This window comes from Diabrotica undecimpunctata, chromosome 9 (genome assembly GCF_040954645.1).
Source record: "Diabrotica undecimpunctata isolate CICGRU chromosome 9, icDiaUnde3, whole genome shotgun sequence".
NCBI classification, from domain to species: domain Eukaryota; kingdom Metazoa; phylum Arthropoda; class Insecta; order Coleoptera; family Chrysomelidae; genus Diabrotica; species Diabrotica undecimpunctata.
The window spans coordinates 111,075,421-111,093,195 of NC_092811.1; the positions used below are offsets into that span (position 1 = coordinate 111,075,421).

Below are 17,775 nucleotides of genomic sequence, written 5' to 3' on the forward strand. Positions count from 1 at the left end.
TCTGAAATATCCATTGTATCACCCGGTGTAATTTTTTTGATCCGTATTTTATAAGCTCAGGTGAGATGCCTTCAGGTCCATCGTTCAACATCGGGGTCTTCAACCCATACGTAACAAGCATCATTCAACGTTATTTCTCTAATGTTCGGTGTATTTGTGATTATTTTCGTTTTTTCCAAGTTCATCTTAAGATCTACTTTTTCCGAAGCTTGAAATAGTTGCGTCATCATGGTCTGTAGTTCTTCGAAACTTGTAGCGAATATTACAATGTCATCAGAGTATCTCAAATGACTCGGTTTTCTTCCATTAACATTTATTTCAGTTAATAACAGTTAATGTCTTTAAACACGTCTTCCTGTCCAAGTGTGACTAGCTTTGGTGAGATAACATCTCCCTGGCGAACTCCTCTGTTAATTGCTATAGCTTTGGTTTTCGCATCTATTTGTATTTTTATTGTAGCTTTCTTGTAAATATTATGTATGAGCATTCTGCATCGGGAGTCTATCCTGCAGTTGTTCATAGCTCTCTATTGCCTAAAGTTCTATGGAGTCGAATGCCTTTTCATAAAAACGAAGCCAATGTATAAGTTCAAGTGACATTCATTGGCTTTCTTTAGCATCTCTAGCGTATATAACACATCTGATGAAAACTGAACATTTATCGCCACTCTAATCGTTGTTTAACTGCCAAGTATGTCTAAATTCGACGCTGCAATATAAGCACTTGCATATTAAAGAATGACATAATTTTCTTTACTTTTATAGCTCTTACTTATCGTACCTAATATAAAAGTAGTACAGGGTCTACCATATCCCCTTTCGTTGTCTTAATTCCAATTTCAACATCAGCTAAAACTGTTTGTATGATCTATTTCAGTTACAGAATTATTCCTATGTGTACACTAGCCTGAACAGTTATGTATATTTTTCAGCAAACCGAAGAAAGAAACCATGACCTAGTTCAAGTTTACAAAAGTTATTTCGAACGAAACGTAAATCCCACCAACTTAGCTCTCTTTATCGACAGTTACGTAAGAAGGACAGATCTCAATATTCACAGGGAAATGGACCCACTCAAAAAGAAGAATGCAAGCTTAGCTATGCCTGTGATGAATATAACTGGCTCTATGAGTCCTCACATGGAGGATACCGTCACGTTCAATGGAAGACTTGATCCAACTAACTCATCTTGGATGAAGGTGAATATATCTCTTAATTTATTTATTATGTGTACACTGATTATTTTTTGTAAAACTTAACAAATGTATTATTCGTCTACAGTGCTAGTCAAAAGTCCGTTCCCCCCTCGTATCTTTTGAAAGGTTATTACTATAATAGTGAAATTTGGAGGGAGATAATAAACAGACTTAGGCTTTTCAACTAGTCATAACAGCTGACGTAATAGTGACAGATGACGTTACAGCGCCACTGTGACACATAATTTTAAGTGGGACCTTATGGCAAGTAATACCTCGTTTGAAAGGTATTGAAAATACCTATTCAGTTATAATAATTGTGTTGCAGTTTAAGCTTATTTTGATGAATAAATTAAATAAATACTAAAATTGTAGCTTCTCATTTAATTAATAAATATTTAACAACCAGTTCTTATAGTAAGTGTTCAAGATGTGCTCCATCTACTTCCTGACAGTAATGGATTCTATTTCTAAACTCTTGTCGTATTCGTTTAAATGTGTCGGGGGAAATTGCCCTACATTCTTCAACAATTCATTGTTTCAAAATGTCGATATTGTCGGGTATTGTAGCGTAAACTTTAGATTTCAAGTATCCCCACAGATAAAAGTCTAATGGTGTGAGGTCCGGTGACCGAGCTGGCCATTCTATCGTACCTCGTCGTCCAATCCATCTACCACGATATTCCTCATCTAGATAACGTCTTACTGTGCCGTAATGGTGTGCAGGAGCACCATCTTGTTGAAACATTATTTCCAAGTTGCCGAATTCATCTGGATTATCCTGCAGAATTTCAAGTATTAACGGTTCAATTGCATTTTGTAACATCTCCAGATACACTTCACCGGTTAAGTTAGTATTGAGAAAAACAGGCCCAACTATGTGGTTTCCCAAAAACCTGCCCAAATATTTACATTTTTGGAAATTGAGTATGTGTTTCACTAAAGCCGTGAGGATTTGAGTCACTCCAATACCTCACATTGTGTGTGTTAACATTTCCATTGAGAGAAAAAGTACTTTCGTTACTAAAATAAATTGTTTTTATGTAATCGGGCTGTTAGTTAATTTTATTGGACATATTTTCACAGAATTCTAGTCTTTGGTCGGGGTCATCATCTGAAAGTTGGTGCACAATTTTTAATTTGTATGGATGAAATTTGTTTTCAGCAATCACTCGGTGTACTGTCTTTTAACTGATTCCATAGATAGATGCAACTTGGGCTGTAGAAGAAGTAGGGTTCACTACCAGTTCTGAAATTATGTCAATTTTTTTGTCATCACTTCCAAACTTCACAACTTCCAAAGAAGCTTCCTTATATAAGCTCTCGATGTATTCTCCAATTATTAACTCAGCTGCTACCTTGTCTGCTACAGTACGTACTATTCTGCCTTTGTAGAAATTTAAACGTCTCGCTAAACAATAATTAAACTAAATATTAACTAAGAACAACTAACTAAAAACAACTTGACTAAACTTGAATTGACTAAACTAAGGAGAAACACAAACTAAATATTGAGCTATAAACGCTTTTGCCAACTAAAAACAACTAGAGAATTGACAAACGTCAACTTCTTTGATGAATAACCAAAGGCGGACTTTAGAATTTTTATTAATTAAATGCCAAACTAGAATTTTAGTATTGATTTAATTTATTCGTCAAAATCATCTTAAATCCAAACAAAATTAGTATGATTGAATAGGTATATTAAAATAATTGTAGTTTCGCATTTAATTAATAAATATTCCAACGTTCGCCTTTGGTTAATTGTCAATTTAGATTTAGAATGCGAAACTACAATTTAGATTTATTTAATTTATTCATCAAAATGAGCTTAAACCCAAATAAAATTAGTATGGTTGAATAGGTATTTTCAATACCTTTCAAACAAGGTATCACTTGCCATAAGGTCCTATTTAAAATTATCTCTCACAGTGGCGCTGTAACGTCATCTGTTACTATTACGTCCCTGCTCGGGCGCCAGTTTGTAATGGGTAGCTCTTTCGTGGCGACAGACTCAGTAAAACACAGGTTGAAATAAAAAAAAATAAATCTATTAATTTAGCATATATACAATAAATAAAATAAAATGAATTCTACGTCCCCGTCTGGGTCCCGCGATGAATGAACTCCCCGGCGAACGTCTATAAAAAGAAAAGAAACTAATTATGACTATTAAAGAAATGAAATAGCAGACCCACGATAATGTTCAATACACAATACCGATGGGTTCCGCTTGGCTAAGGACAGAGTACGATCCTCAATACGGAAATCTCTCTGTCCGGGTTGGCTCGCAGGTTTACTACACCAGCGAGTCAGGGAGCCTAGAGCGCTAGCTACAAGACTGTCTAATTCCGCTACTCACACGCCTTAAATAGCCGCTATGAATCCCCCTTCGTCGTCTCGTTGTAGAAGTGGATGCTCAAATATTGACACTCCCACGATTCGAACTGTTAAACGATCAGAACATCGTTACAACTTGTTATGACTAGTTAAGAAGCCTACGTCTGTTTATTACCCTAATCTATTGTCTCAAAATTGTTTGTTACCGTCATCATAACCACCATCTTCAGTACCAATAATTGTGAAACTTGAGTTGATATTTGTCCTACTGCTCGATTTTTATTTCATAATTTCATATTCGACCTATACAAATCTTTTTGCCAAGCGTTTATCCTACAAGCCAAATCTTTTTGTTTAATATTATTTTGGCAGACAAGTCAGTACTCATCTGGAAGATATTTTTTGCTGAACAGTCCCTCATCATTTCTACTAGTTCTACTGACGTAATAACTCAATTTTTGCAAAGGAAATTGTCATTTAAAGGATATAAATACAAAAGTTTCGAAAAACTTTGTGAAAATACACCAATAGTGTTTTTATCCATATCAATATCGACTGATATACACTTATAGTCAAATTAACTTTTCAGAACTTCTACGAAAATGCGTTGACAATGATTTTTTTGTCACACTCTGCATTGCTAACCACTTACAATTTATGACTATAGCTTGCTAGGATCTTCTTACACATACACGAATACTCGCTGCTTCGGACTTAAAATTCATTAAACCAAATCATCATTTCTTCTAATTATTATTTTTCAACAAAACATCAAAGTTTATCAACAAATAAAACTGTATTTATTATAACACTAAAACAAAGCTTTTCGTCAAAATTAATGAATGTACTTTTCATTATCTATGTCTTTCTGTTGTTCTTTTTTTTTTAATTGAAGAAGTCTTGATAAAACAGTATTGACAACAATAAGTTTACAAACTTATCACATAAAATATACTCACAAAATGCAACACATGCACTACCCTCAGAAACGCCAATGTAAATGAACCATCATTGATTTCTTGATCGGCACTTCTTCTGCCATAAAATAATAAAAACCAGTTTTACGGCTATGTCTGGGTCGGAATTGTAAAGAGGAGTTTCCTCGCTAATTATAAAGTTGCAAACCATTGAAAAATAATGTTTTAAAATATCGATTTTTATTTTATAAATTTAAATATGTAACGAAACGGAGCATATAAATAAAATTTATTTGATTACAATTTTGTGCTTAATTTTTACTATTATAAAAATCATGTTTTTTGGTATTTTTATGACGGTAATAATCGCTGCGTGGAAGGATGCAGGTTTTGTATGACCATAATTATTACTTGTGAACAAGAATTGGCTACACTGTACGACAACTGCCGGTCAAGTCTTCTATAGAGAAGCACAAATAAATATACTACTTTATATATTCTGTAATCACTTATGAGAAAACGCAAATTGCAATTGAGAAAACGGGTAGTTTTCGAGGGCCGCTGTGTACATTTAAATTTGAGGATATTCGATGTTTAAACTATGAAACTATTCTAAATTGAGGATTTATAGTATACATATATCTATATAAATTTGAATATCTATTTAATTTTTTTTCAGATTTCTGATTGCGGTATGGTATTAGAAGAACAACCGGCGAAAGTTAGCGAAGCATTTAGATTATTCCTACAGGGCGAAGGATACGGTAAGTGATCGTAACACGAACTTAATAGGATATTAGCAATAAAGATAATAATTTGTTAATGTTAGCTATTAATCCCAATTGTGTAGAGTCATCAGTTAAGAAAGAACAGACTAAGTATTTGAAATTTCCAAATTTTCTAATTTCTTATATATATTTATTATGTAATGATTAAAATATGGCTTTTAATTGCCACTTATTATACACGCTCATTACACTGCTTTGCAATTTAGAAATACAAAATTTATACTTGATATATGTGTACAAACTCCTTTTGAAAATGTGAAACCTTTTCTAATCGTTTGAACTATCATGCCTCTGATAAATACATGGCTATACATTTTAAATATTTATAAATACAACGGTGGGGAATAGCACTTAGTAATGGTCTAGGTATTAGATCATTTTGACCATTCTTTGAGCTTTAAAGTTTATTCAATTCTAATTTAAAGAGATTATCTTGATATTCTTGCAATAAATCTATTAGTAAGCATCAGCAAGACTTTAAATGTCTTGATTAGCTTTCCATTTAGTTGGAACTGCTTTTTACATGAAAGACAGTTTACGAACGATGTTCGAAACGGGAAAAACTCCATATTGAAGATATTTTAAAAAACGGGCAAAACCGAACATAATTTTGAAAGACTTGAATCTTATAATTTTCTTTCTAAATCTTTCACAACTAGTAGTTGACATTGGTCCTACTCTGTTTGGATTCAGGCAAGGCTTCAGCATACATGAAGTACTCTTTAGTTTGACTGTATTCTTTCAAAAATGCAAAGACCAGCGCAAAGACGTTTTCCTGAGCTTCATTGATTACTAAAAAGCGTGCGACTGTGTCAAACATACAAAGCTAATTAAACTGCTATGAGGTAGAATGGTAGACCAGAATGACCTAAGATTCATTAAGAAACTCTACTTAAATCAAACATCATCGGTAAAAGTGGGAATTGAAACTACACAGAACTTACCAATAGAGAAAGGTGTAAGACAGGGTTACGTTTTGTCTCCCCCACTATTCAATCTTTATTCTGAAGCAATTTTTAGATCTTGTAGAACCCCTAGGTGTACTGAGGATGGTACTGGGTGATTAATTAAAGTGTTACAGAATGAAATGTATATGGTTGTAAATATAAGAACAATCAGTTAACACAACTCATAAATTACTCTCGCAAAAGAATGAAAACTTACCTTTGGTTGTAAATAATGGCAGTAGTAGCTGAGAAGAGTCTCTGTCTCGTCTTCGTTGCAGGAAGTAAAGAAATAGGGTTTGCGATTCTTTGGGTGTAGACTGTTTGTCCATTGCGACTGCTGGCTTAAATATTTCTATACCTTCTGAGCGTAGATTATCGCGTGGCAACTTCTGGTTGAATTCTGCTCCATTGGTAGGAGCGACCACCCTATTTATGTAGACGGGCGTGGGAAGAGCCTGTTGGAACTTGAGGAGCAAGTCGAGTCGCTTTCCGTTTAAGAGACATAATAAATTAAATAATTATCGTGTTAATAAATAGCTAATTAAACCTATTTTTAATTGGCTATAACGTTTCGGGGTAAAGTAATGATTTTTCAACACAGATATTTAATACGTAGTATAATTGGCTACGTATAAGTGGCTTTCAGCTTGCAGCTTTATAAAATATGAATAGAGTATCAATTTTAACGTGGGAATTTTAAAGAAGATAATACAAATAAGGTCATATGTAAAAAATATTAGGAGTAAAAGTAATATTCAAGTATCTAAATACGTCTCCAAACATTAGCAGAACATCGAATATACATTTGAAATGTGAACGGTAATAAAATTTGTCAAATCTCGAAGTGCGTATATCTCGGAAGCTGGATAACTGAGGACCTTGGCTCAGGCACAACTATACGTAGCAGAATTGAGCAGACAAGTGCAGCATTTAATGAGAACTGTGCCTAGCAACAAGAGTCTTAACGGCACCGTTTTGTAAAATGCTACATTTATTCAGTGCTGTTATATGGGGTAGACAATTGGGCAATAAAAGCTAACGTCATGAATAGCCTTGACTCCTTCGAAATGCGGGTGTTCAAAATAATCCATAAAATTTTCTGGACCGATCATACAACCAACGTTGAAGTATTACGCCGAATAGGAATAAAAAGAGAACTGATGCAAGTAGTAAAGCGAAGGAATTCAGTATACCTGGGCACATATTGAGATATTGCAAGTACCAATTTTTAAAATTGGTATATGGAATATAATGGAGGGTAAGATTGAAGGAAAGAAGGCATCGGGTGAAAGAAATATAGAAAAATAGCTCAGGGCTACAAAATATAAGGGACTGGACAAACTTCGACGCCCATGCACTTTTCAGAACTGCGCAAGTTTCAAGTTGTTTAATGAATTGTGTGAAAATGGTATGCAAGTTTTAGACATTAACGCGTTTCAATACCAGTGCATCTAAACTTGGTTTAAGACGCGGCAGAGCTAATGTATCCAATATCATCCAGATAATAATTGAGCAATCAGTATGCAAAATGTAAGACTAAATTGAAAACAACATTTAAAAATAGTTGTATCAGATTAGGCAATTATAACTTGATATAGTTTCTAGAAGGTTAATAAAGTTTTCGAACGAGCAATTAATGTAATAGAATAGGTTTATTCGATCATCCAAGCTCTTTTCATCACTCGTATCTTATTGTTTTTATTGATATTGACTCCTTACTTTTCTTTATGGATCCAATTTATGTTTTCTGTCATTTTATCATTCTTCCTGGGTCCTTGGTCCCACGGTCTATAATGTGTGCTAAGGCAATTTTAGACAAGTAGGAAAGTGAGCGGCTCAGATTAAAAAGAAAGAGCAGCACTAAAATGCTCTAAACAATTTAGTCAACCTTTATAATAGAAAATGCCGACGACAATTCTACTAATAGGTGAATACCTATAGAAAAGAGATCAAACCTTGAATAATAATGTGTAAAGATGAGGATGGGTCTGTACTTAGTCGCAAAGAGCAGATATTAAATCACTTTGAACCAAAGAAGAATCTGTAGAAGTCATTTCAAAAGATGATTACCATAGAGGCATCACCGTGATCAACATGTTATCCATGGCATATTATCAATAGAATGCGTTCTCATTATCCGAATAATTTGTGGAATGATGCTATGCAGCTCGAACTAATAAATCAACAACCATCCAAGTCTTAGACAGTCACGGTTAGACAGTATAAGATATGCTGATACCACAGCGATGTTAGTACATAGCTCAGAAGATCTCCAACTTATACTAAACAAACAAACACGATTAATACTTCAGGTGTTAGGTAACAGACAATCTATACCCTGACCTAGAACAAGGATAGAAATAGCAAGAGCAACGTCCGTAAGATGAAGACCTTGTTAGGCGACTACTAAGAGTTAGGCAGAACAAACACCAGGCTCAGATATATCAAATGCTGCGTGTAATTTGTCTTGATGTATGAAGTAGATACTTGGACCATGAGAGTCGGTCAATGAACCGCCTTGAGAAGGATCAAGTCACAATGACAGAGTTTTGAGAAAAATGGAAAAAAAAGGGAAATGTATTAATCAAGATAAAAAGACCGCATACCTAGGACATAAATCTCGACATCGGGATATGAAGAAAATTAGAGGACCTGGCCGAGGGTGGCTCTTGAAGAAGAAGATCCACCACATTTTATTTGATTTCAAAGCAGCACTCTTAGTGAATAAATTAAAAGACCAATACTTCTTGATAATAGATCTTGCAGCGCCCCTAAAAACAATAGCCTTAACATGGTTCAGCAAAATTAAACTGGTCTTTTAAAGAAGAATAATATTACCATCGTGAATATATGGACTATGCCTAGCTCCTCCTACAAGCCATTCTGAGGGGAAAATATTTGGAAGGCGAGGTCCAGGAAGAAGAAAAACATTCTGGTTAAAAAACCTCAGAATCTGGTTCAACACAATATATGTGCAGCCTTTCCGCGTTGTTGCAGACAGGGATAAAGATGGTAATGATGATCGCCAACATTCATACGGCTAGGTACATCAAGAAGAAGAAGAACATATGGAGCAGTAACATGGATACTTACACACAATGCTGAAGAACTGTTTGCAAAAAAAATTTCGAACAATAACCCTTAATAATTATATAAAAAGGAATTACAGAGCAAGGATTATGGTATAGGCATTACAACTTTGAGTTGTATAAAAGTTTTGGTAGCCTGATGTGAAATTTATTAAGGCAACTTACCTTACTAAGTACGGCACCGTACTCAAGTGAGAAGAAAAAGAAGACACTGCAGTTAGAAAAGCTTTCTGTGAAAGAGAATCGGTCGAACGAGAAATGTCTTGTTCTAAAGAAGGATTCGGTCTGTAATGAACTGTAACGCCGGTGATGATGATAATAATTTCGTCACTTCTGGTAGTCGCTTAAAATATTAATACAACCGCCTCTACTGTATCTGTGTCATTTTCCTTACTCTCCCTCACTGAGATTCCTTAAATAGTTTTAGTAAAACAAATCAAATGTCACTGAGACGTTTTTTAAAAATTAAAATTGGTTTTTAAGGAGTTTCAAACATTGTATTATTTCAAAGTATATAAAGAAAATTTAATTGATTAATAAAAATAGTAAAAAAATGGACAAATCGAAAAAATGCAAAAAAAGAAAAAATATGAATCACTAAATTTTTCGGGGTTCGTGGGGGTTTTATATTCCCCCACCAGGCAGCCTTGGCGACCTTTATTTTGTTTTAATAACTTTAATAAGTTTCCACAATGTTAATTAGGCATATATTAAACTTGATTAAATTTTCACTTCATTGACAAACTGCCCTAATTGCGCCGTGAATTAAAAAAAATATCTTCGGTTCTATGCACACACTTGTTTTTTAAAGATTTTTTTTATAACCTTCCAGATGATGTATTTTGTTTTGTTTTTTTTTTTTTGTTAAGTTTCAACAACACAAATAATTTTAATGTTTATAAGTCGAAAAATGGTTCTTCATTCTGCATCAATTATTTGTAAGTAAACGATTAAAAATCAATATACTTTTTGAAAAACATGAATATTTCAGATCTTATGAAGAAAATAAGACCAAAAACCTTTCTTAAGTATGGACTACCTAAGCTCTGGCATCATAATGGGCGGGGGTTTTAAAAACCTGTCCAAACATTTCTAATTTGTCCTATAAGAAGTTGGAAATATTGGTTTTTTAATTGTTTGAAGAATAAATAAAGACTTTTGGTTATGAACATTCATTATGTGAATTTGTGAGGTGAGAATATCAAAGTATTAAAATATTTACTATGAAAGTTCATATTTTAGGTTATGTTATTGTTTGTTTAAAACTTTAATTATTTTTTAATGTATTTCAAGGTGTGTTCTTGTTGTTTTTCTCGGGGTTATTTCAAAATTATTCAATAAATTATTTATTTATTTACGAAGTTAAAAATATTTAAATTAATGTTTTATTCTTTTTTATGTACTAGTGAACTTATCCCCTAAAAGACTAAATATATTTGTTTTTTCGTAGTCTAAATAGTTAATAGTAGTATTGTTGACATTACGGAAAAATTCAGTAATACCGTTGATTGAATAACCCAAATAGATCAGCAACGCATATGGAGAGAAACGTGCAACCCAAAAAATTAAAATTTCATCAAGAATCAGCGACTCTAGTGGATATTTCGGGAAACAACTAGTTACGAATTTGCGCTCATACGAGAATGATCGTAGAAAGAGGTGACGTTACCTCCCCTATCGTTCCCTACCACAACAAATTTACGGCAGTACTTACGAAGTGTAATGAGTCAGAGAACTAAACACCATACCAGCGTTATCTGAATTATGATTTCTAAGAAATATGTCTGTGAAGCATTTAGCAATTCGCGAACAGTTTGAATTTATTTTGTCAATATTATATTTTGTATACAGATACGATAAAAATCTAACTGCAATGAAAAATATTTGATTTGTAATTTAGAATGTTAACAATTATAAAAACAAGGGGTGCCCGATCTAATTTTGTTGTGACTATAATTAATTAATAATTAAATAATAACTTTTCTTATAAAGAAAATTTTGCGGACAGATAATATTTTAGATTCATTCAAAACAAAAAAGGGCTTTTTCGTTTTTAAGTTATAAACAATTTAAAACTGAAAAAATAACGAGGGATGATGATCTTCAAGGCTTAGAATCATAAGTTTCACTTCATTTTTGAAATTTTAAAGTACTTAAATTCAAGCTCAACATTATTTTATCAGGTCTTGATAAGTATTTTGGACTTTCATTTGAAATCATTGTTTTTTACTTGTTAATGTAGCCCAGCCCGATCGCCTGTCTTTCCACAAGGAACCTTCCTCATTACCAATTAAAAAATATTTGCAAAAATGCAAAACATGGCAAACATTCTTATCTTGACTTAATAGAAAAAATTTCGAAAGTTTCTACTTGATGATTACAAAATTAATATTTTTGCTTGTGTTTTTGAGCCTTGAAAATCGAAATCTTTCGTTTTTTTCTTTTTAGTTTTAAATTATTTAAAACTCGAAAACAATCAACTTCAGAGAACAATTACAAAAGACTTTTTTTGTTTCGAATGATAAAAAAACCTAACATAATACCTGCCCAAGCCTGATTTTTATTATACTTATAAAAAAAAGTTATTTTTAATAATTTTTAATTAATTATATTCAAAACAAAATTATCTCAGGCACACTTCGTTTCTCATAATTTTGTTAACATACTGAATTACATATCAAATAATTTTTAGTCATTAAAAATAACGGTGCAGTTCTATATTATATCGGATCCTATACTAATCCAGTAAAATAAGGCATAAAAGGGGGCAAACCTCGGAATGAAAGATAATAAGCTGAAAATTTGCATACGTCTTTATTTTGATGGTATAAATTACCTCAAAAATCTCATATAATCACGTGTCCGCGACTTAAGATATTAAAGGTCAAAGGTCACGAAAATGAGTTTTCTGCAAATATCTCGTTTCCCTTACACTTTATGACATTTAAGGTGGTAAGAAAAATTGTAGAATGGAAAATTCTCTTCAATTTTTATCTCAAGTACTTTTATGTACCTTCAACCCTTCTTAAGATAGAGCGAAAAGAGTGGGGGACCGCTTACCTGTTTATACGGTAACGGTATAGACATGCTTATCGACAAATTAAAAGCTGTTAATATCACTACAAAACAAGCCAGAGATGATGCTGATGTTCTCATTGTAGAAACAGCTATTGCAGAGTCTGAACATGTAGGAAAAACTTCCGTCATTGTAGGAGAAGATATTGATTTGCTAGTTATCTTGATAGGACGAGCTCAATCACATCAACAAGAATTTTTTTTTTTTAAATTGGTAAGGGTAATGCGGAGACAAAATTATATTCATCGAAAAGTTTTGATAAATACCCTCATTCTAAGAAACACATCTTATTTTTACACGCGTTTAGTGAATGTGATACGACTTCTGCGATTTATAGGAAAATTAAAATATCGATAAAAAATGTTCGAAAAAAATCACCATTTACATCAGTCACCTCAACTATTTCAACAAAAAAACTGCTCTGTACAAGAATTATTTGAAAATGGAGTACGTATTTTCTTAGCAGCGTATAATGCTCCAACATCAGAAGACGATATAGACTCTTTTCGATACACCCAGTTCATCAAATCAACAAGACTCAACAAACCAGTGCAGTTATCAAGTCTTCCACCTTCAAGTGCAGCAGCTGGTCAGCATATCATTCGTGTCTATTATCAGACCCAAATTTGGTTGGGAAATGATTTAGAACCCCAAGAATTCGGCTGGGTAATGCAAAATGAATTTCTGGAACCATTAACAACATTATTACCGCCAGCACCAGAAGAACTGCTGAATACAATATTTTGCAATTGCAAGAAAAGTTGTGGTTCTAATTGCGGATGCAGGAAATCACGATTGCAATGTACTTTAATTTGTGGGCAGTGTAATGGACAATCATGTCTAAACGCTTCATCAACTTCAGATGATTTCAATGAAGAAAGTGAATATGCACCTGATATTCTTGAATATTTTTATTCTGATACTTTAATAAACGAGAATGATGATGATGAATCCGATATTGAGCAGTCAGAGGAAGAAGAAGAAGAAGACGATGAAGAAGAAAATTAATACAAAAATATTAACCATACATAATAAAAGAATATATATTATATTTGTAACTTTAATAAATCGATTATTGGATTAATAAATAAATATATAATTTAAAAAAATAATAAATATGATTTTTTCAGTATTTAATTAAATATAAAAATGATTATTGTTGAATTCTGCACTTGATGATGATGATGAATCCGATATTGAGCAGTCAGAGGAAGAAGAAGAAGAAGACGATGAAGAAGAAAATTAATACAAAAATATTAACCATACATAATAAATCTTGATTTTTAACGGGAAATTTAAATAACACTACACCGTCTTTTCTCGATAGATTACAATTTTTATACACACAACGTGTCGTTGTAATTTTAGAGGAATTCATTTTTCACCAAACAAATAAATCGACTAGAACACAAACAAATTACGAAACAAATTCAAAATGCACAGTTTGCAAGTATGATTATGTTACGGGGACAAATACATACAAATTAGAAATATTTGGAAAGGTTTTAAAAAACCCCGCGCATTGTGACGTCAGATTTAGGTAGTCCATTGACAAAGCACCTGTACAGCGATTTGAAAACTTTTTTTTTCTCAAATGAGATAAACATAGTATTGTTTCAAAGCTGCTCCACCGATGGGGCGGTGAACCACATTGTGAAATGTGTTTTCAATATTTTTATTGTATATTTTAATAATTATAAACAATTGAAAAAACTACTTGCTTTCGGGTTTAATTTACAATAACTTTCTTGTTTATAAGCATTTTTTAATTTTACAAAATCCCATTTTAAAGAGCAAGAATTTTCACGTAAGTCGATTATTGAGCATTTTCATCTACAATACGTAGTTTTTTCACAATATTGAAATGAATGAAGTCCCTTTTTTGCGTTAACATTATTAAAAACTATGACGCAGTCAAAATTTCGATACCCATGAGATAGTACGCATTTTCTATTGACTTCCCTTAGATATTCCAGTTGATAATCAGCGCACAGAAATTTTTCGATTTTTCAAGTGCTTTTCAGCTTCGTTTCCTGGGGTACTACTGATGTTAATATTGACCATTCAGTATAATTATCCTTTTTAATATTATTATCTAAAAGAACATAGTGAACAATGCCATGTTTAATAAAGTATAAATTTGTGATGGTTTTTTTTATTTTACACCATAAGTTCTTTCTCTTTAATATTTAATAAAATTGTTAGTTCAAAACTGCTGCAGAAAAAAAATGATATTTTTTTAGTAATTAAAGCTTTAATTTATGAAAAAATCAGGTAACTAATAAGTTATCAGTAGATACGTCTTAACTATTTTCAAAAGGAGTTTGTCAATTAAAAGTTGTTTCTGTGTCAACAACAACTTTTAAAAAAGTATGTAGATCTAAAAAACACAAATCATACACTGAGTTATCTTTTATTTTTACAATGTTTGCGTTGCGTTGGTTGGATATGCGCGAATGGTATGTATTGGTAAAAAAATTAATTGAAAAAAATTATTCGTCATTTCATGTCATACACCACGTTCCCGTCTCGCTAATTTTTTTCATGAATTTTTTGTTCACGACCTAACAGCTAGTTCAGTGAAACTGTGTCCAAGGATAGAACCTGTGTTGGAGAAATACTAGACGAATCTTTTGATTATCGGTTGAAGATATGTTATTTGACTGTTTATTTTTAGCAAAAATCTGAAATGTTGATAAATAATAATGTTAATGCAAATAAAGACAGCTAAGTGCAACAACAGCTTCTCACGCTTTCATAATTTTTTATGCTTATGTATGTGAATGTGGGTACTTGCAGTAGAGGAAATTCCTATAACTTATACCACGCTAAGATATCTAGAGAGATTCCTTCCTCTATCGTTCCTCTATCGCTCATCGTAGAATATACCAAAACAAAAAAGGTAATGAATTTGCTTAAAGAACATCAGCTACAAGACTCTTAGGTCCAGAGCCGTCAGAAAAGTATTGCGCGCGGCCAAAAAACCGGGATATGAACACAGTACAGCTACTAGGTGGAAATATACATACAGGGTACATATTGATTAGTGTAATAAAGCTCGGTATAAAAAAAAGCAATAAAAGTTAATAACAAAAATTGTAGGCAACTTTAGGATTCATGGTAAAAAATTAGTTATAATGTTAAAGGGTGTTTGATAACATAGTGACTGGCCAAACTTGGTTATGACAAATTTTCTATGAAAATCGTAGCAAGTTTAACTCCTTGTATAATTAAAAAGTCCGGGACCAGATCAACTGCCTATTGATATCCTTAAAATAATAGAAAATGAGTACATGGATGTCCTCTTAAAGCTCTTTAATGAAATTTATCAGTCGGGCGCCATACCCAATGAATGGTTGACCTCAACATTTATTTGTCTTCCAAAAAAAGAAAAATGTTATAGAATGCATCGACCATCGAACCATAAGCCTGATGTCTCACACGCTTAAAATGTTTTTAAAGATCATCCATAAACGCATTTACCAAATACTTGATATGGATATTGAAGAAACCCAATTTGGATTCCGTAGAGGCGTAGGTACCCTCTCTTTGCATTCAACGTAATAATCCAGATATGCTTGGATGTGAACGAAGTTATGTACGTCTGTTTCATAGATTACAACAAGACTTTCGATAAAGTCCGCCACAAAGAGCTAATCGACGTCCTCAAAGCAAAACAATTACAATACAATGACCTTCGAAGAAGTCGTGAGAAGAGGCAACAAGTAATGGAAACATTTGAAACCATCAAGACACGAAAGCTGCAATATCTGGGGCATGTTATGCGTAATATAAGATACAATATACTTCAATTAATTATACAAGGGAAAATCCAGGGCTAGAGAAGTGTAGGAAGGAGAAGAATCTCATGGTTGCGTAACTTTAGGGAATGGTACGGATGCACATTAATCGAACTATTCAGAGCGGAAGCACCTAAGATCAGAATAGCCATGATTATTGCCAACCTCCGTCGCGGAGATGGCACGTAAAGAAGAAGATAATTAAGAAGAAGCACAATAACAATGATCTACTGCTGCCACTATAAAACTGGAACTAAGAGTTAGGTTGGCGAGGTGCTATGTTTTTTCGACTTTATTTTATGGAATGGAATCTTGGGCCTTCAATGCGACATCAATGAAAAAAATTGGAATCATTGAAGCTGTGGGTGTACAGAACAATTCCGAAAATATCATGGACAGAACACGTCACAAACAAAGAGGTTCTGGGAAGGATGAGCAAAGAAATGGAAATATTAAATACAATAAAAACAACAAAATTCGAATATCTCGGACATATTACACGTGGAGAGAAATACACCTTGCTCCAACTGATTATGCAAGGAAATATTCAAGGAAAGAGAAGAATAGGAAGGCGTAGAATGTCATGGCTGCACAACCTGAGAGAGTCGCATGGATGTACATCAAATGAACTTTTCTAAGCAGCCGTCACAAAAGTCCGAATAGCTATGATAGTTGCCGACCTCCGCCGCGGAGATGGCACTTGAAGAAGAAAGAAGATTGCTGCCACATTTTTTATTGATCTCTCTCTGAGACATCTCTTGAAGAGGTTTGTAAAAATATTACATGAGAAATTATCATAAGTTTGAAGAATAAGGTAAACAAAAACTGTAGGTACTCGGGAGGCTATTATATTATCTTATAGGTGCTGCATAAAATCTATTAAAATGGTTCAAGGTAACTGCTATAGGACTCTTTAGAATTGCAGCGTTTACAGTCAGAATCGTCGTGTTAGTATTCAACATCCATAATGAATAGGAACTACAACAAAATGAACGTTTACTTCCAAGTCTCACATGTTTACTCCATTTTTTAGCTGTTTTATCCAAAAGTGTCCTTGCTCTCCTTGTCCATGATGTTGTCTTTTAATGCTAATTACCCTTAATTTGAGCGTCTTAGTATCTATTTAGTTACTCGAAGACTATTTACTTAATAGAGTAAAAGAAAGACATTTTTTGGTTGTTTTCACGTGAGTATACTTAGAAGTTTTTTCCAAAATTGTAACTCCTGTCACCGAAATATATTTCATTGAACAGTTGCTTTAGATCAAAATCATGGTTAGTATCACATATGTTTTCTTTTATATATTCATATAATCTCTATGGAGTTGTAATTATAAAGGAAGAGAAATAGTCATATATTTTGTCACATTCTCACGCTTGCTAACATTTATATACACGATTTTCTACAAAGTTGTTTAACTTTAAGGTCACACGCGAAGCAGCAGGAGGTAATAAAATATTCCTGTGCCTGTGTGAAAACGCAGATTGTACAGACCAAAAGAAACATTGCGATTCGCATAAATAAACACAAAGAATTTGTTGTTTATAATTAATTCATGATATATTTGTAAATGTTTAAAAGAACTATTCATTTAAACTAAATTGAGTTGGAATTCAATGGAAA

The 17,775-nt window shown here is 33.0% G+C and overlaps 1 protein-coding gene across 8 annotated transcripts in view; it reads left to right on the forward strand.

Moving 5' to 3' along the window:
* MESK2 (misexpression suppressor of KSR 2) overlaps positions 1 to 17,775 on the forward strand; it is a 179,789-nt gene that overhangs the window by 93,928 nt on the left and 68,086 nt on the right. For 7 of the 8 annotated variants that reach the window (XR_011952017.1, XM_072544017.1, XM_072544018.1 and 4 more), the window contains 2 exons: positions 932 to 1,198; positions 5,132 to 5,216. Coding sequence is in view for 7 of the 8 variants with exons in the window: in XM_072544017.1 (XP_072400118.1) it covers positions 932 to 1,198; positions 5,132 to 5,216 (352 nt within the window). In the remaining variant the exon portion in view is untranslated. Of the gene's footprint in view, positions 1 to 931; positions 1,199 to 5,131; positions 5,217 to 14,923; positions 15,393 to 17,775 lie in introns of those variants that run through there. The other variant, XM_072544014.1, reaches the window with a different exon arrangement.